We start from the raw sequence: 24,954 nt of genomic DNA, 5'->3' as shown, positions 1-24,954 counted from the left end.
TAAAATATAATTTTGCTATTATAGGTTTGATACTAAATTGCTAATAAAGAAATAAAAAATTAAATGAAAAATAATTAAATAAAAAAAGCAATTGACGATAATTTTAATTCTGAGATCCAAAGCATTTAAATGTACGATGACTTTCGTGGGGTAAAATTTTTGTTACTATTTGATTAAAAAATTAACTTTTGCTTTGTTTTTAAAATATTCCGTGCAGTTTTGCTAAGATTAGATTATACATCTTATTATCAAATACCCATTGTGAAATATTCATTTTAATTATTGAATTTTTATTTCCTATTTCAATATAAGTTACAAGTGAGTGAGCACTTTTGGGAGCCACTGTAATTATTAAAAATTATTGATATATAATCACCTGAAACGGTTTTCTTTTCCTTAATGAAAATATATTAAACAATACTTATCCAAGGCTTTATTGGTTATTCTGATTTTGTCATTTTGTAGGTACACTTTGAGCAAATACTACTTAAAGTAACACATTAAATTCAATAAAAACAATTAAAATTATTCAATAAAAACAATATATTCTGCAAGCTAAACATATTATTTTCTCCACGTTTTAATTTTTTTAAAAATTAATGTTGTACCAGAACATTAAAAAATAATAAAAAAATATCTTGTAAAAAAATATTTTTTTTTCAAGATATGTTGAAAAAAATGACATTTTGAATAGGATATTTTATAATACAGACACTTTTCTTGTACACATCCTACACTTTATAAGAAAAAAGGAAAAAAGCACAAACCTGGAAATTTTAAGATTTTTACCTGGAAAAATCAGGGAAATTTGAAATCTGTTTTGAGTGGCCACCCTGTAATTACAGCAGTGTTTCCCAAAGTGTGGTACGAGTACTCCCAGGGGTACAGGAACAGTTTAGCAGGGGTACGCGTTCTTATGCAAAATATCTTGCAACAACAAAAATTTCAAATTTTTTTATTTAAAAGCAAAGCTAGCTATGAAAATCTACAATTACGTATTTTACTATTGGCTATTTTTCGCAGAGTTAACAGTTAATAATTAGTGGTGTCAACAGCCAGTTGTGACTTTTAACTTTTGTGCAATTTATTTATCACAGCAAAAACAATATCATCCTTCTCACTGATGCAAATAAATTTATCAACGAAACTTAGTACCAAAAAAGAAAAATAAACATATTTTTAAAAAAATACATTCATTTTTTTTTAATTAGTGGTACACAGTGTTACAAAAAAGTTAAAAAGGGTACACAAAAATCATAAGTTTGGGAAACACTGAATTACAGTATTGACATTATATAGCAATTCTTTAAAAAATAATTCAAAAAACAACTGTTAGAAATTGAAGAGATCATGCAATAAGAAGACCAATTTTGCTCAATAAACAATCGCATAAAAGATAAAACCTATGTTTCTAATACTGAATTGTAAAGAATGCAATCTTTAAATACCTTGTTAGCCTTTATTAGTTTCACTTTTCTATATTTTGCACTGGCATTTATATCTTTGCTATAAGGTATTAAGAAACTTCCTGGATGAGTAACTGTCCCATGGTGAAGAGAATTACCTATTTGTCAGTGCCTTAAGGTAACAAAAAGGAACAGGTTTTAGTAGATATCAAATGTTTCAATGTTATACAGGGTGCGTTCTGAAAGTAATGCGCATGATTTTATTGTGACGCGACTATTGATCGCAGCGCACTCAGATTGGTAAAAAAATGTGGTGGGGGATTTGTCCTTCCAAACAAGCCTGGTCTCAGGTCGCTCCGAGCAGTAGGACGTGTCTTCGCGCAAAGTCTTTTTTTTTAGATCGAGTCACGGCGTGATGGAGTGATCGTTGGCTGGAACAGTGGTACGCGATAAAGTTTTGTGTGCGACGTGGGAAGAATGCGACGGAAACTCATCACATGCTTCAAGACGATTTTAAGGAGGAATGCATTTTGAGATCTCAGTGTGGAAGGTGGCACAAGGCCTCCAAGGAGGGTCGGGACAAGGTCACCGACAAGCCTTGTTCTGGACGCCCAACAACAGCCCCGACCCGATGAAAACGTCCAGCATCTGCGTTAAGTTTTGAAGTCAGACAGTCGGTTTATCATTCAGGTAATCGCTTACATCCTAAACTTGTCAAAATGTGTGGTACATGGGATTGTGACGGAGGATTAGCAAATGCGAAAGGTCTGTGCGAAGCTTGTGCCGAAGGTGTTGACGGAGAAGCAATAAGAAGTTCGAGTTTTGTGCAGTGAAGAATTTCTGGAATTGATGAGTTGGTGCCCCAGCCTCCCTGTAGCCCTGACTTGGCGCCGTGTGACTTATTTTCGCTCCCCCTGACTGAGAAGAGAGCTGAAGGGAAAGCACTGGGAGTCAGTGGAGAACATAAAAGCTCAAGTTACAAAGTTCCTGAGAGGCATTCATGTCGAGGAGTTCCAGGGTGCCTTCCAGACGTGACAGAATCGTCTCCACAAGTGTATTGACGCACAAGGGAACTATTTTGAAGGATTTTAACCATTTGTACCCATAGGATCAATAAATCTATTTTTCCCAGAAAATGCGAATTACTTTCAGAACGCACCCTGTATGTTGGTAGGAATAGGGTTATGTCATTAAATTTGAGTATGATATAAGTCTTGAGTATGATATAAGTCTATGATATAAGTCTTTGTTAAGTAAACAATATCTATAAGGATGGAGATAGATAAGGAATAAATCTACTGATAACAATTATAAAAATATAGTAAAATTTAAACATTTTCAAATTTTTAAACTATTTATTTTGCTTCTATTGCAAATTAATTAATGCATTTTAATGCAGTGAAAATATAATAATTATTAAAAAAATTTCTTAAAGGATATGTTAAACAACAGTAAAGCTGGAGATTCTGGTATGAAATTAGAAGTCAATAGCAAGATATTAGATTCTTGCACAAGTTTAATGCAGGTATGTTTCTTAGAAAATTTTACTAAATAAGAATAGTGTGCTAAAAATTAGCCTTTTTTTTAATCTTAAATTAATTCCATGTTGGTCCATTTTTTGTAACATTAATTATGTATATATACACACATTTGGCGCTAGATATAACCCTTGTCACGGCCAGAACAAATGTTATGAGGTGAAATTGTTATTTTGTGTGTGAAAAAAAATGCCTTAAATATTATCTGATGGTCAAAAAAATAAAATAAATAAATAATGCTTGACTAATTTCTACAAAGCAATACTTTACTTTAAGAATTTGATAACTAACAGAAAAAATGGTAATGCTGTAACTTTTTTCTATATTAATATCTACGTAAAAGTACTCTTTATATGTTGGTTTGGGGTTGTCATTTTTTATAAATAATATTGCATCCAGATAACTAAGAAGACTACATGTCTTAGCTAGAAAATAAACCAGACAAGGAGACTGACATTTCACTAAAAAGTCAATACAATTTTTAAATAAAAAAATTTAAAATTGATCGATTTATTGTATCCTTTGAAAGAAAGGTTATATAGATAATGAATGACCATAAATTAGGACCACCTATGATTTAGAATAAGAATTTAGAGGGTTATGTCACTTTTTTTTTCATTTAAAAGAATATTTTAATTGTTTTACAGGTATGGTAACAAGGAAAATGATAGCTTAAATAATTGTTTTGAAAATTTTTCTGTATAAAATTATTAAATTTTGGTCACTATATTTGAATGAATGGTGCGGTGAGAGCATTCTAATAGATATTAGAATGACAATTAAAAAACGTTACTTCAATAGTTACTTCTGAAAACTGCACTTTATGCATCATTGTTGAAATGGAGAAGTTATTATAATGGGAAGACCTCTGCCTTATATATATCTTTATATATATTCAAAATTCTTTTAGTTAAATAAAATCTTATACAAAATAACTTTTTGAACTATATACAGTGTGTTATAATATGAAGGATTGGTAATTATTGATAGGATGTTAAATTGTGAATATATTTTTTTGTGTAAATATATTTCAATTGCAAATCTCAATGGTTAAAAACCTAAATGGCCTTTAAATTTTGTTGGATTTTGTGTAGAATTTTTTTTACTTGTTTATCTGTGTGATTTAACAAAAGCGCATTTGATACTAATGAAATAAGACTCTCTGCTGTGTGGTTTGCTACTTCGAATTCTGCAATTTCTGTAATGATTTATGCTTGGAGCCTTAGTAAAGCTCATATTTGTTGATAACTGTAGTAAACAGTATTTGTGTATATTTGTATTGTGCTATTATTTTCAGGCTATTAAAGTACTTGTTCATACTTCAAGAAATCTTCAAGAAGAAATAGTTTCTCAAGGAAAAGTAATGTTTTGTTTTTATTACTTTTTTTAAAGGATTTTACCCTAGCTAACTAAACGGAAATCATTGTTCCTCTCTTACATTTAAGTCACACAGGGTGCAGAAAAAAAACCTGGGCTAACAATTTTTAATATAACTGAATTAGAAAAAAATATTACTAATAATAATACTTTAATTAATAGACTTTAATTAGTAGACTTTAATTAATAAATAAATTCAATTGATTTCAAAGTGGTCATCTTTTGCATCACAAATGCAATTTAAAATCTTCAGCAAATGGCTACAAGTCTTTTCCCTTTATTCTAGTCCATTTCTGCCAAAGTGATTGTTTTAAAGAGTCCAAACTTTTATGTGGTTTAGTACAAGCTGCTGAGGCATATTAATACGATTCACACTAGTATGGTGGCATCGCAAAAATTGTCGCCAAATGTTATGCGAATGGTGTTAAAATTATAGGCATGGGCGACAAAATTGTCAATTTGAAATATATTTGGAAATTTCAAAATAGTAATGAAAAAGATTTTCTTCCATCAAAATCCATTCATTTAAAGAAGAAAAAATGCTGCAGCAATTTTATTCTACATGTTGATTAGGTTTCAGTTTTAAGATTTTTCAAATGGAATAACTGAAAGTTCCTGATTCAAAAAAATTTTAAATGCTGAAATTTCAATGTTTTGCTGTACTTTGCATTCATGTACTGACAGTGTAATTGTTCATCAATAAAACATGATTTTTTGAAGATTCACTGAATTATATTGATACATATTAATCCGTACTACATATAAATCCGGTTATAATTCCCTTTTCAAATGCATAAAATTTGAACCTAAATAAAAGTTATCCACAGTTAAAGGAAAGAAGGTAACATCTTTAAAAATGTGGAATAGTGAGCACCACATTGGTTGCCACATGGATTCTTATCAAGTATCACATGCGTGAAAATAAAATTGAAAAATAATCACCTTATAAACATAAAATCTATACTTAGAAAACAGTTATTAGTTAATTAAATCTTATTAAATCTCTTTTTATAAAATTACACTTATTATAAAAAGAAAGAATGATACTTAAAGAAGAAAAGTATATTACCGATCAGAATCATAATTTGAGAGTTTGTATGTGATAAAAAATAAACTAATCACAAAATGTAAATAAATCACAAACTTTTTATTTATTTTTCGAACATTTCCAATCATATATTTAATCAAAATCAGATTCCTCACTTGCGAAACAAAACAAACCTTGTATTTCATCATAGAGTTCATTTTCCATGTTATCCGACATCAACCAAGAAAAATCAGCAAAGAATTATCTCCCAAATTAAGGTTAAGGTAGAAGAAGAAAAAAAATGTATGAACGGAGTTCAATAGAATTAGAAGGGGAGATGAACTTAGTTAATTTGAAGAAAGCAGTGCACTATGTTGAAATAAATGCAACCTCCTGCTTCAGACACTAGATCACCTTATTCCAGGTGGAACCAGGAAGGATAACTATTTCATTAACTAGTTACAATAATAATGGTCAAATGTAATCACAGCTTGTAAAATACGGATTCTTCAATGACCTTTAACCTTCAGTAAAGAAAATGAAGGGCTAAAAAGAAAATGAATGATTATGGCAATCATGGGAGGACTCTGACAATTCTTACGTCAGTTAATCGGCATCAATTTAGGTACACCTGTGTTTTCTTTTTCTCAGAAACGTTTATTTGATGCAGAAACGTTGTTTTTTTAATATATTTTATACATTGGTTAACAAAAGGGGCAGAAATTTTTTGTCAGTATTGAAAAATAAATAAAAAAAAGAATTTCAACTAAAAGAATTGGCAGAAATTGGATCTATGCAGATTAGAATTAAAAGATTTTGTTTTCTAGTTTTGTGACAATTTGAAAATGAAATATTTATAAAGAGCATATAGGTGAAGAAAAGAGAGTAAAATATATACCATGCTAGTTTAATCTTCAGTTATAAATCGGAATTCGTAACCCCATTTGTATATGATGTCATACGGTTTTTCGTCAATCAAAAACTTCTTTTATCATCCCATATTTTAATTAAAAAAATATTAATTAGAAAAAAAAACCTTTTCAGAGCAAACATTACGAGATAGGTTCGTAATTTTGGAAAAATTTCTGTAAAAATCTGTTTTTGAATAAATCCACTGTGATCGCAAAATGATCACGCGTGGTTTGGGGTATTCTTCGCATAAGCTGCACATTGTGAAAAATGAACTTTTAAACACAGATAGGCTGCGACCTATCTACCTGAAATAACTGTAATATAAAAACATATATATTTTTATATCTCCTGTTATTTACTTTATACAAATTTAAAACTTATAAATATAACATTTCAAACAGGAGGTAACATTAGGTTGTAAGCTAAAAGAATATTGTTATTTTGGAATGTACAAAAGTAATAAATATTAATATTTGCTATCTTGGCAAAATGTTTTAAGTTGTCTCTCTAATTGCTGCATATTATGCCATCTTTCAAAGAAAAGGCAAATTCTATGATTCCTTGGTGAGATTTCCATGTGTTTTTTTATTGCTTTTCAATATTTAAATATAAATTTGTTCTTCTGATTCGAAAGAACATTTAAAAGTTATTCTATTGTAATGATTGTTAGATGACTATTGCAGCAATTCTAAACACAATTGACAGGGGTTGTAAGTTTATTTGATTGTTTGTTAGTAATTTTTGTTCCAAAAACAATTCATTCGAAAACTTAGTGAATGTATATAAGCAGTTAGAGTTACTAAAAATATCTATTCATTGTTTGCTGTGTGTGAATTTTTTAGACATTTATTTTTCATAGATTAATTATAATAAATTTTTTCTTAAAATTTCATTTATAAATAAAGGGAACTGCATCAATTAAAGAGTTCTACAATAGGAACCACAGATGGACTGAAGGGCTTATTACAGCTGCTAAAGTTGTAGGCTTGGGAGCAAAATTTCTAGTGTAAGTTTTTTTTCTTCAGACATTATAAATAAAATCAAAAACAAGTGTAGTAAAACTCTATTGAAATTTATTTTACTTCTTTATTTTTATATATTTTATATTATATTTGTATTTATTGTAATATATTCTTTTATATGAGTAACACATAATATATTACTGTAGGAGAAGTCTTGGTTTATTTGTATTTCTACCAATTCACATAAATAATGAAAGGCCAGAAATAATCTAACTCTAAATATTTATTGAAAAGGACAAAACACATAAAAATAAAACAAGGATAAAAAAATACAAGAATTTGGAAGAGGGGGTTTTGGGCTCGAATTAAACGTCCGTGCAGACTGTCTTAGTTCACCGCCAGAGGCGCTGTAGTGGGGGAAAGAGGAGAATTCGTTACATTACTGAAAAATCAGTTATTTTCTAAACTGAATCATTAAATTACCCAAAACAAAATTGTTCTAATTTTATATTATATGTATCTATAGCTGGTGCCTGTCATTAATTAAAAATTTTTCAATTTGATTTACCTGGTTTTACTCCATTTGTTATAAAATAATATTTTACGTTTTGAAAACTTCTATCTCACATATTCTTGAATTTTGCTCATTTCCTTAAAACTATATGCATTAGATTGATTTTATATCCTGCTTAAATTTTATATACTCTTTATTTTTATACTCTTTATTTTTATACTTTGATTCTAAAATAATTTAAAAATCTTTTTAAGAAATTAAACCTTTTTATTTACAAAACTTAACGTAAATGAATTTCTTTTTTTCAGCAATGCTGCCGACAAAGTGGTTAGTAAGCAGACAAAATTTGAAGAGTTAGTTGTTGCATCACAACAAATAGCTGCAGCTACTGCACAGTTAGTAGTTGCATCTCGCGTGAAAGCAGACAGGGGTAGCGAGAAACTCAGTAAGGTATCTCAAGCTTCCAAACATGTAACTCAGGCTACTGGTCAAGTTGTTGCTACAGCAAAAAGTTGCGCAGAAATGGTGGAAGAATCTGGTTTGTCCAAATTTTATAATTATCTTTTGTGAATATATTTTCAAATTTAAACTTCCAATACCTTTAAAGTCTGTTTTTTTTTATTACATTTCAAATTTGAATAAGCATATATATATAAACAAATACGTTGATGTAACTGTAACAAGTTTTTTGTTTGATATTTAAACAAATTGATGTGGCATTTAAATTTCTACTATAGGTAGAGCATATTCTAATTAAATGTGCCAAAGAATAAAAAATAATTTTTTTACAAGCAAGCTACTCTATAGTTTCAGAACTTTTAGAACAATAGAATGCCCATTTTCTTAATAATCACTCCAAGCTCTTTTCTTTTACAAAATTCTTAAATGGATTTCTCACATAATGCTTTAGTTAATTGCCTACTTAAGTAAAAGTGATGTGTCAATCTCTAAAAGATATATAGAAATAAAAGCAGTTTGAGAAAAGAAGACAAATGTTTAAGGAGTCAGTGTAGTTTTTAGTGTAATGTTGCCAAAATTTGTTTTAGAAAAGTTTGACTTGTTTTTCTTTTCATATCTTATTTTGAATGCTTATAAGTTAGGGAATTCGGAAACCTTACCGTAAAGTATCAATGGAATCTCAAGGTGTTTAATTATAACGATTATATATCATTTCCAAAAAAATTTTGTGAAGAAAATGAATAACGAGTTTTTACAGTTAGTTGTTGAGTACATTATTTTCCTTGAAACTCATTGTACTGCTAGTACATCATTCCTACAATCCTGAAATTGCATCCTGTCACATTTTATTCTTTCTTTATGTAATATGTTTTTTAATAATGTAATTTTTACAAAATAAAAAATTGCAGAATGCAATGAAAAATACTTGTTTCACCTCAAAACAATGCTACCTAAATAAAATATTTTTTTGAACATAATTAATAAATGTTTCAGTTACAGGCTTCTGAAAGAAAACATTAAATAGGTAATAAAAGACTAAACTTAAATGACCTGTAAAACTGATTCTCAATAAATTTGTATTAAACTTAATCATAAAATTAAATTAGAAATCAACCTTCTGACTTTAATAAAAATGACTTGAATTAAAATAAATGTAATAATTACTATGCTGCTGCAGATTTGTTTCTAATTGAGATATTAAGGTACATTTTATGGTATTTTTTCTGTCATATATTTTTATTTGCAATCTTTACATAACTACGATTCTCATATTTAGTTGAGGTAATGTAAAAAAACAAATCTAATTTTTTTTAGTTCTAACTAAGCATTTTAAATATATGTAGTAATTACACATTAATTATGCAATAAATTAAAAAATTTTATTTTATTTTATTTACAGAAGATATGGATTTTTCAAAATTAACCCTTCATCAAGCAAAAAGATTAGAAGTTGAATCTCAGGTGAATATTACACTGTTTTATTTAAATACAGCTCCTTAAAATATAGACATAAAGCAAGTCTTATCTGTTCAAAAAATTTGACTAAACATTTTAAAATCTGCATCCAATTATATTAGTTTGTATATCTTTACCAGTAAAAAGAGCAATTTAAAAGATTACGAATAAAAACTTATTTTGTTAATGTTTTTATTAAAGTTGAAAGTATCGGGTTGAGTAAAAAGTTTTCCGCCAAGGGGAGATACCTCCGTGCCAGCAGCAGCCATTCCCGTGGTAGTTAACCTTTTCTGAAATGGGCTTTTGCATTTTAAAGCTGAAAGTTGGAACTACACAACTGTGTCATTTGTTTGTCAAAACTTTATCATCTTGTGCAAGAGAAAAGTGTTTGAAATGGAGCTATCACGTAAGCAGATCAGAACGAGTATGTACTATGAGTTCCGAAATAAACTCAGTGTAACTGAATGCCACAAGAAAATGTGTGAAAGTTTAGGTTTCAATACTGTTTCTTATGATACAGTAAAAGTTTGGTTTCGATAGTTTAATAGTGGAAATTTCAACATTGAAGATGAACCACGTTCTGGCCGCCCTATTGAGATTGATTGTGACCAATTAAAACAAATTATTGATCAAGACAGAAATGTTTCAACACGAACCATTGTGTTAGAGCTTGACGTTTGCCAAAAAACAATAGTAAATGCCCTCAAACGCATAAATTTAACATTTAAGTTTAACCGCTGGGTGCCTCACGAATTCACTGCTGAAGACAAGAGCAAAAGAAAAGCGGCCTGTTTGGTTCTGCTCAGAGATCAAAGGAAAGAGAACATTTTGGACAGAATTGTGACCTGTGATGAAAAATGGGTATACTACAACAATACTAGACGTAAAGGAGGGTGGTCAGCACCCGGGGAATCAGCAGGTTCGTTTGCATGACGAACGCTAACTAACAAGAAGGTCCTTCTCTGTATCTGATGGGATTGTCGTGGAATTATCTACAAGGAGTACCTGAAAAGCGGGAATGCCATTCGCGAAAAACGAGTTCAGAAGGAAGGTGGTTCTCTTTCATCAAGATAACGTCCGGTCACATGTCAGTGCAATGACCGGAGTGGGATTTGATGCAACATCCACCATACAGTCCAGACATGGCACCTTCAGATTACTATCTGTTTCCACATTTGCAGCTGCATCTTGATGGCACAATCTTCCGTTCAAATGACGAGGTCATAAATGAGGTTGATCGCTTTCTGGACTCGCGCATCTCCCAGTTCTTCGCAGAAGGGATTGAAAAGTTGCCAAAACGTTGGCAGACTATTGTTGATTTGAATGGAGATTACTATCCTCATTAACTTTGTTGATTTTCTATCTAGTTTTCTGGCGGAAAACTTTTTACTCAACCTGATATTTGACTTTCTTCTTTTTTCTATCTATTGCTTCAAAAATTTATCTAATTATTTTAAACAAAAGTTTTCAATTATAAATATTCCAGTATAGTTATTATGAAAATATAAATTTCTGTTTTTGTACATAGCATATTATATTATTTTTTCTTATTGATTTGAATTCTAATCTTAAAATAGGTAAGGGTGTTAGAACTTGAAAGCTTACTTGTCAAAGAAAGAGTAAAGCTAGCTGGACTCAGAAAGAAACACTACCAATTAGCTGGTGCTAGTGAAGGTTGGGATGAAGAGGTAAGTGTCTTAAAATATATTCAATTTTATTATTCTAATCAAGTGCAAATAGTATTTCATTGTTTGATAAGAAACTAATTTTTAATTGTGAAAACAATCTTTGTAAATATTTTAATTGTTTTGTTTCTGAAACAATTAAATTCTCTGAGATAGTCGTTAATAGTCATACATCAAAAATGTTTATTGAAAAGTTATGCACTCCTTTTTATTTATCATTATATTTAGCATTTTTTATAATATATATTGCTTAAATTTAATTTTAACTTTCAATTACTTTTAGTTTAAACTTTATTTTTAAATAATTTGTTTTTAAATTTTTTAACAGGCAATTATTTTAAATAATGTTTTGTAGCTATTCCATCATCTCTCCTTAGTATGAATGAGTGCCACTATTTACTGTTTCATGCATTAAGGGGTTAGGCCATTCTTACAGTAGTAGTACATCTTCTTCTTCCTTATCCCCAAAGTTAGCGGGGCTAAACAATGTCCATGAAACTCATGACCCGGAGGAAGTCGACCACCAAAAGTGGGTTATTCAGAATGTCCCCTTTGTCCAGACCAAGGCAGTCCAGGGTATGTTGGGGAGAAGCCTGCATGTTGTGGCACCTGGGGCAGTTTGGGTAGATTTTAACACTGCCCTCGAAAGAAAGGGACTTAAGGTGGCCGCTGATAAGCCTGGTAAGTGCCGTCTGTTCCTTGCGATTGCACCGAATGTTGAGTGCACCTCCTGGACGAGTGCTCTGGTACCAGTGATGTTTGGGGGGTACGAGCCAGGAAACATTGACTTCTTTTTTGATGTAGTAGTACATACATTAGGGGTGATAGTAGACAACTAGAAAAGCACAAGGCATCATAAAATCCATGGTCCAAATGCGAGTCGTTTCTTCTGGTTCTAGACTTTTTCTTCTGGGATCATATGAAGAAACTCGTTGTCATACGTATGGTCTGTCTTCTTATGACCATGAAAATCGGATATCCGTATCTTCTGACACCATAAGAGAAATGTCTGGTGATATCGCCAATTAATTTTGTGATACATCATGTTTCGCATTGTAGCACTTCAAGATTTGCATTCCGATCATAGATCGTATGGTGATTTGTACTTGTCTAGTTCTCTTCAATCACCCCTTATAACATAAACCTTTAAGTTAAGTTGAAAATAAATTTTTTTTTCAATTATCAATGCAAAAAGTTATAAAAGTATGTAGGTTTATTTTTCTGCAAGAGTAGTACCATTAAAAATAATTGAAAATGACCAGAAAACTGCTTATAAAGTGAAAAAAAAAGTACTAAAACGAAATTACCCTACATACAATTGAAAAGAATTCAATTTTAAATATGCAGTCCAAGCGTGAAGTAGATCTGTGAAGATTTGTTTGAATTATGAATACAACCAACTTAAAAAATGTTTTCTTAGTTTTCTGGTTCATTCAACAGACTAAGAGAAACTGCCTTAAGTTTCCAATATTCAAATATTTTTCCTGTTACTATTTGTGTCATCTTTTAATTAAAAAAATTTTTTTTTGAATGACCTAACCCCTTAAATATGAACTATAAGATCTTATTTTTCCTCAATTATAGAATATAGTCTTTTGATTTATACATTTGTTTTTTCTTTTTTACAGGCTTTTGCACAATGAGTACCAAAACTACAAGCTGAAGAATATTGATATTCAGTTTTTTTTTATTATTATTATTCACTACAGAGAGAATGTTTAAAGATATATATATATATATAATATACATGTTATACATCATTATTTCTGTATCATTCCTACATTTTTATTTTCAAAAATTCTTTATGCATTTGTGGCCTTTATGTAAATATAATTAAGTTATATTGTCATAATCATATTTCTATTTAAAGAGCTTTATTCTTTATAGATAATTTAGTCTATGATTCTTATTTCAGCTTTTTCAATTTATATAGCAATTTGGAAAAGAGGAAATATGTACAGAGATTTTAGATGTTAAGTGCTTTACTTTTATGTTCATAACTTCAGATATTTAGTTTAATTAATTTTCATCGAAATCATTTGCACTTATGACTTATAATAAATTATAAAAAGCATTAATTTAAGCTTTTTTTCATGCATTTAGTATAATGTTTATAATTTTTTTACTCCATTTATTGCTTTTGAATATTTAAAACTGAATTCTCATCATGAAATATTCATCTTTTTCATAAATTTATATTTACTAAGCAAGTTCTTTTTTAAAAGTTTGTCTTAAGTTTTGTTATTCTAATTTCATCAGCTGAAATTTATTTTTTAAATAACTATAGAAAGTTACTTATTATAGAATATTGAAAAAAATTTATATCTACTTTATTTATGACATAGAACTAGCTGATTTTTTAATCATAAAATGAGAGCTGAATGTTTTTATTTTTACTTATGGGGATAATTTTATTAGTTTTTAACACCCATTTTATATAAGAAACATTTTAAAAAAAGAGAATGAATTTTTGAAGAATCAATTTACATTCATCAAATGTGTTATTTATGTGACAAACATTTTGTTTTCATAATTATTGGATGTATTAAGCAATACGAGATATAACTAAATGTTGATCTAATAAATGTTTATAATGTCTTTGTTCTGTTTTTTTAATTTATTGAATTAAAAGATAAAGATTTGTCGTTACTATAATAAAAACTGATTTTTTAAATCTTATTTACTTTAAAAAGCTAATTGTACTTTTTACAATTAATATTAATCAGTGTTGTTGAAATTACTAGCAACTTAATAAGTTGAATCTTGTAAAAATTTATTGTACTGTTCTTTTCTTGAAATAACTAGTAAATTAAATACTAAATTATTTTGTACTTATATTTTAACCAAGTTAATATCTCTGAAAAAATGTTTATTCTCACAAATACCACCATACATGTTTAGTAAAAAATTTAAAGTACTACAAATGAAGGTTAAACATGGATTTTACTTATGAATCAGCATGGACAGTGGTAAACTAGTACCCTAATGGTTTGTTACGTGACGCCTCTAGTACCATGTTTAAAGTCATAAGTACATTAATTCTGCTACTTTTACAAATGAATAGCTCAACTTTAATATGCTTTCAATATAGAAATTTTAAGACAGTTGAATTTACCTATTGATACTAATTAGACAAAGCAAACAATCTAAATGCTGATATTCTTTTTTGCCACTTAAGTAATGTATATAGCTGATAATGTGAATTTTAATAACTTAATTTTTTTATATGCCAGTTTAAGAATTCATTAAAGCTGTGTAATTCTTCTAAATATTTTATAATTAGTTGTTGGAAGACTTTTAAAATACATAAAGCTTTAAAAATGTATATTATAAAAGGTTTTATAAACATTGTAAGAAAATGAGTTTCTCGTGTGGAATTTTCTTCTAATGTATAAGTAGAAAATGTTTTTAATACTATTTCATATTGCAGCTAATAGATCAAAATAAAGTTTAATCAAAATTTTTATAACTTTTAGATGTAAAAGCTTACAATTGCAGAGTTTATTGAAAATATTATATTTTTATTAATATCAACCTTGTTATCAGTTGAATTCTGAAATTTAATGAACTGCTAATTAAATAGTTGTGACTACAACAAATTATGTAATTTAACTGCTATATACCGATGCTTTGTAATTTGTTCATTTCTTGCTAATAAATTTTTTACATTGTAATACATGTAACTGTTTTCAATGTATGCGGATCTTCATTGAAGTTTTATAACATAACACACTTGATTAGCTAATGTATGTTCCACTGGGAGAGTATCAAATTATGTAGATGTTTTTCTCATTGGTAATACATCTAACAAAGATGGGGAACCTATAAATCCCAAAATTTCTCAATTTTGTTTTAATCAACTTGTACATAGTACTATATAAATGCAATATTAATAATTTAACTGAAATTCCAGGAGTTATAGGTAATTAATTAAGCATCAAAATTATCTTTTAACATATTTAATTTGATAAGGATTAAAAATCAGATTTATAATAATACTGAAAAATAAAGAATCAATTTTTAAAAAATTGACTAATCAGAAGTAAAATCTGCAATTTTTGGTATCCTTATAAAATAACTTTTCCTAAAGCTATATTTTTCAAGTAAAAAAAACGATAGCATTTGCGCACATTGATACCTGATAACACTCTTATGAAACAAATTTTTATTATTCATAACAGTCACATTACATAACAAAACATCAATAACCTTATATAAATCATTGAATATTTTGAACATTATTACATATTTTAACAAAATTCTAATACCACAAAATCAAGTGGATTGGCAAATATAGTTATACTAAAAAGAATGTAAAAAAAACTTTTATCTCAACACAGGTATTAGTGCAGTAAAAAAATCAATATGCACTATCATTTTAACAGCAGACATGTAAATTGCTTCAGTTAAGCAGTTTTTCAAATAAATTGAAATAGATGAAATAACAAAAATTAAACAAAATGAAGGGCAAGAAAAGTGAGATTCAACTGGAAAATCTAACCAAAAATTTATGCAAAGAGTTACTCCTTTTTTTAAAAACTGCAAATTATTCTGCACTATTTCAAAATAAATTTATCAATATTTAAAGTGCACCAGTTATAACTAAGTAAGCAGTTGGTTGGTAAAACACTTCAAAACAAAACAGTTTCATAAAATAGTGAAATAGATAACATTTCTACATAATAACAAAAATAAAATTAAGTATAACCCAAATAAAGCGAAATCAATAAAATTATACTTGACTAGAAAATAAAACAAAACAAAAAATAAACAAAATAAGATCTCATCTCAGAATAAACATCTATCCAATCTTTGAGGCTATTAGTAGAAGTCAGGAAAAATATCTGAAATAGATCAAGAAAATAGTTTCAGCTAATTCAAATAAATGTTCAAAAATTTGTTAATTTAAAGCTTCGGCGAAATGATTTTTAATATTCAATGGTCAATGATTGTTGCATTAAATTGATAGTCCTGACATATTTAAATCATTAACACTTTATTCCCTTTCTCAAAAGTATTTACATTTTTAACCTATATTTGCCCTTATTTCAGCTACGCTTTTTTTCTTCCCACAAAAATATAAAAATATTTTTAATTTTCCTAACTACCAATCTCATCTGTCATAATCAAAATTTTCCTTTTTTGGATAATTTTGTTTTCAAAAATTTTTAACTATTAAAAGTATTCTTAACTCTATCATCATTAAGCCACAGGCAGAGAAATAAAAAACTACCATCAGACATTGTTTTATTTGGCCAATTTTCAAGCTGAATAGCAATCTTGCAAGAAACAGTTTTAAAAAAGGTGCTCTTTAATACTCGTCAATGAAACAATTATTTACGGAAGTTAGAGGAACTTTACATTATTAATAATCAATTTTAGAATTATCCCCCAAAAATAGATGAGAACTTAAAAAACATCATGAAATGTTAAGGCATCTAATTTTAGGCAGATTTGCATTAACTTAAAGAATGTCTGAGTTTCCTAAAAACATTTAAAAAATAATGGAAGATTATATAGAGATACATCATGAAGTGTGCTTCTAAGTTATTTTGCAAACATAATTGGAATGCTTTGTATGAAATCAAGACCTTTATTTAAGGTTATAAATCTGAAAAAAGCATTTTGTAAAAAGAAAGTTGTTTACAAAAATATTGCACTCTATGAAATTAATAAAATGTATTTACTGACAATAGATATTTTTTATAGATTCACACTTACACCAACATTTCACACTTTTTTTTTAATAGATATACAGTATTATTTCAATTTTTAACATTTTAATAAAATGGTATAATTTCTCCCGAGTCATTCATATGAGATTCTTAGCAAAGCACTTAAAAAAGTTTCTTACATAAAATTTATAGATAAACCCATTCTAATTCACTTAGATTTCCAAATTTTTAATCATATAAAGATTGTTTATTATTTTAAATAAAATAAGAGAATTCTCTCTACATTTTTTCCGTAAAAGAATAAGTGTTAATTTTTTAATAGGAAGGAAATTAGAGAAATATAAAATATTTCTCCCAGTGTTAAAATTGCTGACAATAAAAAAAATACCAATATATTTGAGTATTGTACAAGAGTAAGAAAATACACAGATTTTTCAATTTTTATTTAAATGCCAAACTGTTATGTATTAATTTTTTATAAACAAAAAAAAAAAAAAAAAAAATCGAGACATCACAAACCAGTAAATTGAATTGTTAAAACTATTTTTAATGTTTAATCTGTTTGTACAATTGGCTGGTGGCTGGGTCGCGTGTAAACGATTTTCCCCAACAGGCAGAAAATAGCAGAGTAAGGATGATGTAATGGTGTGAGAGCCAATCAGAGCTTGCCAGAGGGCGCTGTTTTTCTCCCTCCTTTTTTTCGAATCTTCGACGCGGAGCGTGTTAGCCAGTATCGTAAATTTTTTCTTAAAGGTAACACATTATTTTTTTAGGTAGTCGTTTTAGGGCTACTAGGCCCTGGATCCAGGGACCGGACGTCCGATAAGTATTTTTATTCTTTTAAACTAGCGTATTAAATTAGTATTTTTAATTTATATCAATTAACAATGTCGAACGTCTTTAATTAACAATGTCTAAAAGTATTTTTAATGTTAAATTAACTTAAAATAGATACGTAAAATCTAATTACGCCGATAATCTTCCACCACGTGCGATTAATTAATATTTCTTTTTTTTTAAAACCCAGCCCAATTTTTATAAGTTGTTAAATGTGAATTATTCTCCATAATGTATTTTAAATTATTGTAACATTTTTGAATTTTATTTTGGAGATGTTGTACCAAAAATTTGAATTCCTAACATCCTAATTAGTGTGTTAAGAAGAATGTTATTACATATTTTGTAGCCAAGATTTATGTTTTAATATATTATGTTTTTAAAAGTAATATTTGTCTTTAATTCTGACTATACCTCATGCTAAATTCTTGGATAGGAATAAATTTAGTGCACGTGCAGCCTAGTGCCATGACTCTCTAAGATTATCTATAATCCTTTTTTAAATAACTAAATATTTCGTTAAATAATGCCAATTATCATTGCTAAAAATTAATTCCAATCCAAATTGCTGTTTAGATTAGCAGATTAATATTGCTAACAAATTTTCGAGTCACATGGATGGCCTGCACGAGCACGTTGGAGAGATAGTAAATACTGAATTTAAATGTTAGTTTTAAGGCATGAATATACCAATTAATTTAACATCACGACAATTAATTTAGAATCACGTCGTAATTGTTTGAATATTTTAGATACGTTATTTGATTTTTGATTTAAATTGTTCACAACGCAAAAAATGTAAACTATTAAATAATTATTTCAAATTCTATACGGTCTATTATATTATTTTATTAAAGGACATTATAGGCTAAAATGATCCATGAAATTGAAAATAAATTATAACCACGTTTACGAACCTAACAGTATAAATTTTTTTTATAAATTATTCCTGAACTACTTTTGTCAATACTGAATTCCAATTCTTAAGTTATACCTGGTTTTACAGTAAAATTATTATAATAATAAATAAATAATATAAGTTATATTTAACACTGGAATAAATATTAATTATTTTTTAAATATAACAAAACTCATATAAAATTTGATAAAGAAAGTCTTGGTTTTATTATTGAAGAGTTCAAAATCTATGTGTAGGTAAATTAATTTAAATTTCTTGGACTAATCAGGTTCTATGTAATTTCACTGACTTATTTTATTGGACTCTTGAGATCTATATTTAAAGTATTAAAATTATATTTTTTAGTAATAGTTCAAATACTTAACACAAACATAATTCTTTTAAAAATAGAGAATGGTTATTTCAGAAACAATTTCCTTAAATAACTAATGGATAGGATGGATCATTTGAGCAGATAAAATGAACGAAATATTTAACGTAAATTTCATGTTGGTGGACTTGATTTGCAAGCAATTTTGATAGATTAATAAATAAACATTCATAATTTGCCTAATTCTGACATTAAGTTAATCAATCTAAAAAAGTTTGTCTATGCTATGAATGACTACAGTCAAAAAGACATTGTCTTGTGACATTAGTAATGTGGGCTGAATTATAGCATAAAAATCTACATCATTAACATAAGATGTTAAACATAGATGTTTAAATGACTAGTTAGTTATTATGTATGATGGAAAGTGCAAATCCACTTCTATTGCTACTTAAATTGTAACATACAGTTTAAGCTTTCATAATTTACAACGGTGAATTACGTGAGCAGCTGTCTCACAGGCAGCAACATATAGCATTTTAAATGATCAGCTTAGATTATGAAGGAAATGCTTGGAAAATAAAACAATTTTAAAAATGCTAAAAATAATTTTTTTAAATATTTCCATTATCAAATTTTAAATTATTATAATTTCTAATATGCAAAATAATGATTTTGATAAAAATATTTGCTATGTACATTTATAATTAAAAATATGGATTAATAAATTTGCGATTGTCAATTCATTTAAATAATATATTCCTAAAAAATATCCAAAATTTACTTTTTTTTAGGACAATCTAGATTAAAGCACACCAATAATAGTTACGTTATATAGACATACTGATACAAATTTATATGCAGTAACAAATCATAATACTTTAAATTATCTTTTATTTAATAAATGTAATAATTTACAAAGAGAGCAAAAACTAAACTACTTCTAAAGGGCGATTGAAATTTTAAACACATACCTTTGGATTTATACACAGCCATTTTTCCTATTCCATGGTCTCTTTGGAATTTTGAAGCTTCTTGTTCGACCAACTTTTCTCTTGAACTTAGTGACAACCCTAAACTTAAATTTAAAATTGTTTCTATGCCATTATGTTTTCCCTTTTTATGTTCAGCCTCCTATTTTGAAGGAGAAAAAAAAAGACATATATATATATATATATATATATATAAATAAAAAATAATACAATTAAAAATTTTATTATCAATTAATATCTCTATTTACATTTCTTGTGCATTTTGAGAGGTTTTATAATACTTAAATGAATAATTAAGAAGTACACTTACACAAATTTAAATAGTGTGATTAATGGAAAACTTAGAGTGGTCTGTACCAATTCAAGGTTATAAAAACAAAGATTAAAGAATTGGAATATTTGCAGAATTCAAAACAGTTTTCAAAAAATAAACACTTTTCAAGTACTCAAAAATATTTTTAAGCACTTTCAAATATATATATAATTAGACAGGGTTGACAAGTTTTGACGGTTTTATCCGGATTTAAGCGTTATGTAAAAAAAATAATAATAATAATTTACTTCTGTTAGTTTTGCAAGCATATATTTTTTTTTTACAATTGCCAATAATCATAAAATTTTAAATCGTAAAAAGAATGGCCTTTTCATACACTACGGATAGACAGTACGCCGAAATAGATTGGGGTTGAATTAATTGTGAAAACATTGAATATAACAATATGAAGTGTCTTCTTGCATAATAGGTGGCAAAAGTCAACAGGGTAAAGGGAAAATTAAGCACTTTTTAAAAACACCCAATGACAAAAACACCTTTAAGGGCTTTTAAAAAACGACAAACGAAAATAAGCACTTTTTAAAAACGCTACGCATCCTGTTGAAGAAAATAAAACTTTGAATAAATAGATACTAGTGGGGTCTTTTCTCAATAAGACTCAACAAACACCAAATACACTATCTTATATGCCTTGATTTGCAAACCAAACTCACTTCACTCACACAAGTTGAAAAGTAAGATTACAAAAAGAAAAATTACATTAAAACCTTTTGGGATCAGAATTATTTGATGAAAATAATTTTTGATTGGTTAGCATTAGAATTACCAAAAGTTAAGAGTATTGGGAAAAGAAAGTTGATGTAATTTTTTTTTAATATCTCGCATATTATTTAGATATTTATTTTTTATATAAATATTTTGCATTCCCTCCCAAATTGGGTGACGGTAGGCAAACTACAAATAAAGCAGCAAAAATTCAAAATGTAAGAGTGACTTGATATTTATCCCCTGCATGCAAATTTTATAGAAGCAAATCCCTAAATTTAGCAACTAATATTCAATTACATAAAATGAATTTAGTTAACTTCTCTTCATGAATATGAACGAGAAATGAGCATTTTGTCAAATACAGAAAATCACTTCAAATGCACATCTAAAAGAGAAAAATCAGAGGGGTGGTATGAAATATTTTTCAATACTTAATTACAAAAATATCACAGTAGAATATAGATATACAGTGAGACCCGTTTTTGTGCGGTCCTTTTTTATGCGATTCTGTTTTTGTGCGATTGGTTTTATGCAATTTTACTTTTGTGCGAATTCTTTTTATGCTGTATATGAATCTTAACGGCGTTAGCACCAGTTTAATGTTTCCTATCAATGTGCATATGCATGTTGTGGACGAACTCTGATTATGTGGTCTCCTTGACAACGATGTATCTGGACTTCGTGATTCTCTGTTTATTTATTTTCATAAGTTCATTTATTATCGTCAACTCCATTTTATCTTCTGCTTAAAATATATTCTACGCTAAACAAGTAAGTAAAAAATCGTCTGCTGTGTTGAAATACTTTGTATTTTAAAATTAAACCATTATTTTTATTTTGTAAATTCTCGTCTGCGTGTATCTCAAATATACCCTTCGTATTCAGTTTTTTACATGATTCATGTGATTAAGGATTCATTTTATAGTGAGATTAAAGGTAAATAAATTAATTACTTTTGTTTCAATTTCTATGTAGTTTTTATGATTTTTATTTTATTTTTAGACATAATAAGTTCTCCCTTAAAATGAATAATTATAGCCAAAACAAAGTAAAAAGACAGACAATTCCATTAGAAACAAAAATTCTAATATTAAACAGACTAGTAGATGGTGAAGGATCCACAGCTGTTGCTAATGAATTTAAATTAGGTGAATCCACAATCAGAGCTATACACAAACGTGCAAGTAAAATATATGAATCTCTTAATAATACAACAAACGACAGTAGTAAAAGAGCATCGTATTCGAGAAATATTGTAATAGAGAAGACGGAAAAGGCTCTTGTGTTGTGGGTTAAAGATTTAACTAAAAAACGAAACCCCGTTCACAAAGAATTAATTCAAGAAAAAGCTAGACAGTATTTCAACCAACTGAAGGACTTAGAACCAAGTTCGTCATCCTGTTAACGAGAAGTGACATTTTCTGCGAGCAATGGCTGGTTTGCTGGATTTTTACAAAGGTACGCACTTCATAATGTGAAGATACAAGGTGAGGCAGCGTCCGCCGATGAAACAGCTGCTATGAATTATCTCAAAGTATTAGCGGAAATCATTGATGATGGTGGATATTGCCCAGATCAAGTATTTAATGCAGATGAGACTGGGTTATTCTGGAAAAAGATGCCCAGCCGAACATTCATTGCGAAATCTGAGAAAATTGCAAGTGGTTTTAAAGCGGCAAAGGATCGAATCACACTTCTTCTTTGCAGTAATGCTTCTGGTGCAAAGATGTTATCACCAATTATTATAAATAAAGCTTTACACCCACGCGCGAAAAGGCGGAAATTTATCTGAATATCCAGTACACTTCATGGCCAACAAAAAAGAATGGGTCACATCAACTGTATTTGCAACATGGTTCAACGATTCTTTTGTACCAGAAGTTGAAAAATACATGGAAGAAATGGGTCTTCCGTTTAAAGTATTGCTAATTGTAGATAATGCACCCGGTCATCCCTGTATAGAACATCCTAATGTACAAATAGTGTTTTTACCACCAAATACGACTAGCCTTATACAACCACTGGATCAGGGCATAATCGCAAATTTTAAGAAACATTATATCAAATTAACTTTCAGCTACATTTTGAAAAAGCTAGAGAGCAATAAACTAAACCTGACTGAAGTTTGGAAAAAATTCTCAATTTTAGACTGCATAAACCATATTATTGCAGCAATGGGACAAATCAAACAACACACATTAAATCCGTGCTGGAAAGCGATCTGGCCTGAATGTGTAATTAATCGAAACGTCACCGAAAACACGTCAACGTTATTATCTGAAATTAGTGCGCTCGCACGTAACATTGGCGGAGAAGGCTTTGATTCTTTCCATGTTAATGACTTGGACGAGATGATTGAGGACCAAAGTGTGGATGATAGTGACATTATCAATAGTTTGATAGATTATGAAAATGGACAAGAAGAACCGGAATCTATTACAGCAGATAAAATATATGCAGGGATCCAGATTTTGAAAAAATTGGAAACGCATTTTCTTAAAATAGATACCAATGCGGAAAGATGCTTAAAATTCCAAAAAGAACTGAGATCACTCATGTCTCACTATCGTGACGTTTACATGCAATTGACCAGTCGACCGCTGTCACAAAAACTGATCACGGACTTTATGGTACCAAAAAACAAATAAATTGAAACCCTATCTTCAAGCGACGACAGCAATTTTCAACCAATTCATTACAAGAAGATGCGCGTTTTGGATTACGACAAGTAGCAGCAAACTATTTAATGTATAGTTTGAAAACTTCTACATGTGTATGTACAATAAAGAATTAAATATTTTTAAAATTTCTTGAGGTCTAATTTAATTATTTAATTTTATTGAAAGCATTCTCTCATCTATTTTATAAATCATTGATGTATTTTCTGAGTAGAACTTTTTTTATGCGGTCCCTATCAACCGCATAAAAAAAGTTTTTGGTGGTATATCTTACAAACTTGTTTATTACATGTCAGAATTTATAAAATTGTTTTTTTTGCGATTTCTTTTATGTGGTCCCTATCCACGGCACAAAAAAAGGTTTTACTGCATATAACATGATCCTTGAAACCTGGGGCTTTGCATTTTATGGAATTTTGTGCTATAAAGATCATTTGATTTATTTTTAAGTTTACCTCACTAAATATGGCAACATTAATCTGGAACAGATCAATAGTAGTACAAGGCTTTAAAAAAATTTACATACAAATTCAAAATACAAACTTAAACATTAATTATTTACAAAAAAAAAATTCTGCAGCATTAGAACTAGGAACAAACAAATTAATCAATTTTGGTTTGTTTAGCGTTTGAAAATTTAACCTTTTAGTGAACAAGCAAATAATGCAAAAAGTAAATATTTCTTTCCCTGTTATAAAAATTTCTTTACCGCAAATCTTATTGTTTACACCCACAAAGCTAGTGTGGTTTATGGAGAATTGCAGTTAATAGAATTGCACTATATAGGTTTTCTACTGTAACATTGATTCTCATAATTAATTTTTTTTTTTTAAATAAAATATCATGTTATCTGCCAAAAAGGAAGGTTTCATTAACTTTTCAAAAAGAAAAGAATTGAAAAAATTATAAACTTTATAACTATTTCAAAAGTTAAAAAAAAAAATACATAATCTTTTTTATACTCAGACACAGGAGTAAATGACAGCAAAAATAAAATTATAAATTAACCTAGTTTTTTTCTGTTCATCAAAAAAGAACTGAAAAACATTAAAATAGAAAAGGGTGGCATATTGAAAGTGTGCACTATCAGGCTAAAGATAAGAGAAGGGCTGGTTCATTCCTTTCTTCAGGGATGAGATTAGCCAAAAGGCAAAAAAGCTGAATTT

At 28.5% G+C, this 24,954-nt stretch overlaps 2 protein-coding genes across 5 annotated transcripts in view; one reads left to right on the top strand and one right to left on the bottom strand.

The window, feature by feature from the left end:
- The window catches only part of Hip1 (Huntingtin interacting protein 1), a 45,343-nt gene extending 30,330 nt beyond the window's left edge, over nt 1-15,013 (top strand). Inside the window, exons 25-31 of the mRNA XM_016074897.3 lie at nt 2,842-2,931; nt 4,242-4,304; nt 7,166-7,266; nt 8,045-8,274; nt 9,595-9,656; nt 11,228-11,338; nt 12,964-15,013. Coding sequence (XP_015930383.1) covers nt 2,842-2,931; nt 4,242-4,304; nt 7,166-7,266; nt 8,045-8,274; nt 9,595-9,656; nt 11,228-11,338; nt 12,964-12,978 — 672 coding nt within the window. The 3' untranslated portion in view covers nt 12,979-15,013. The remainder of the gene's footprint in view (nt 1-2,841; nt 2,932-4,241; nt 4,305-7,165; nt 7,267-8,044; nt 8,275-9,594; nt 9,657-11,227; nt 11,339-12,963) is intronic.
- Nucleotides 15,014-15,485: 472 nt separating this feature from the next.
- LOC107456925 (uncharacterized) overlaps nt 15,486-24,954 on the bottom strand; it is a 59,128-nt gene continuing 49,659 nt past the window's right edge. For all 4 annotated transcript variants that reach the window (XM_043053330.2, XM_071181600.2, XM_043053329.2 and 1 more), the window contains 2 exons: nt 20,051-20,210; nt 15,486-16,179 (listed from right to left, as the gene is read on the bottom strand). In XM_043053330.2, coding sequence (XP_042909264.1) covers nt 16,157-16,179; nt 20,051-20,210 — 183 coding nt within the window. In that variant the 3' untranslated portion in view covers nt 15,486-16,156. The remainder of the gene's footprint in view (nt 16,180-20,050; nt 20,211-24,954) is intronic.

This window comes from Parasteatoda tepidariorum, chromosome 4, assembly GCF_982258835.1.
Source record: "Parasteatoda tepidariorum strain Cologne lab strain chromosome 4, Ptep-v5.0, whole genome shotgun sequence".
Taxonomy (NCBI): domain Eukaryota; kingdom Metazoa; phylum Arthropoda; class Arachnida; order Araneae; family Theridiidae; genus Parasteatoda; species Parasteatoda tepidariorum.
Note: the sequence above shows the minus strand (reverse complement) of the source record. Positions and strands in the feature narration are given on the sequence as shown.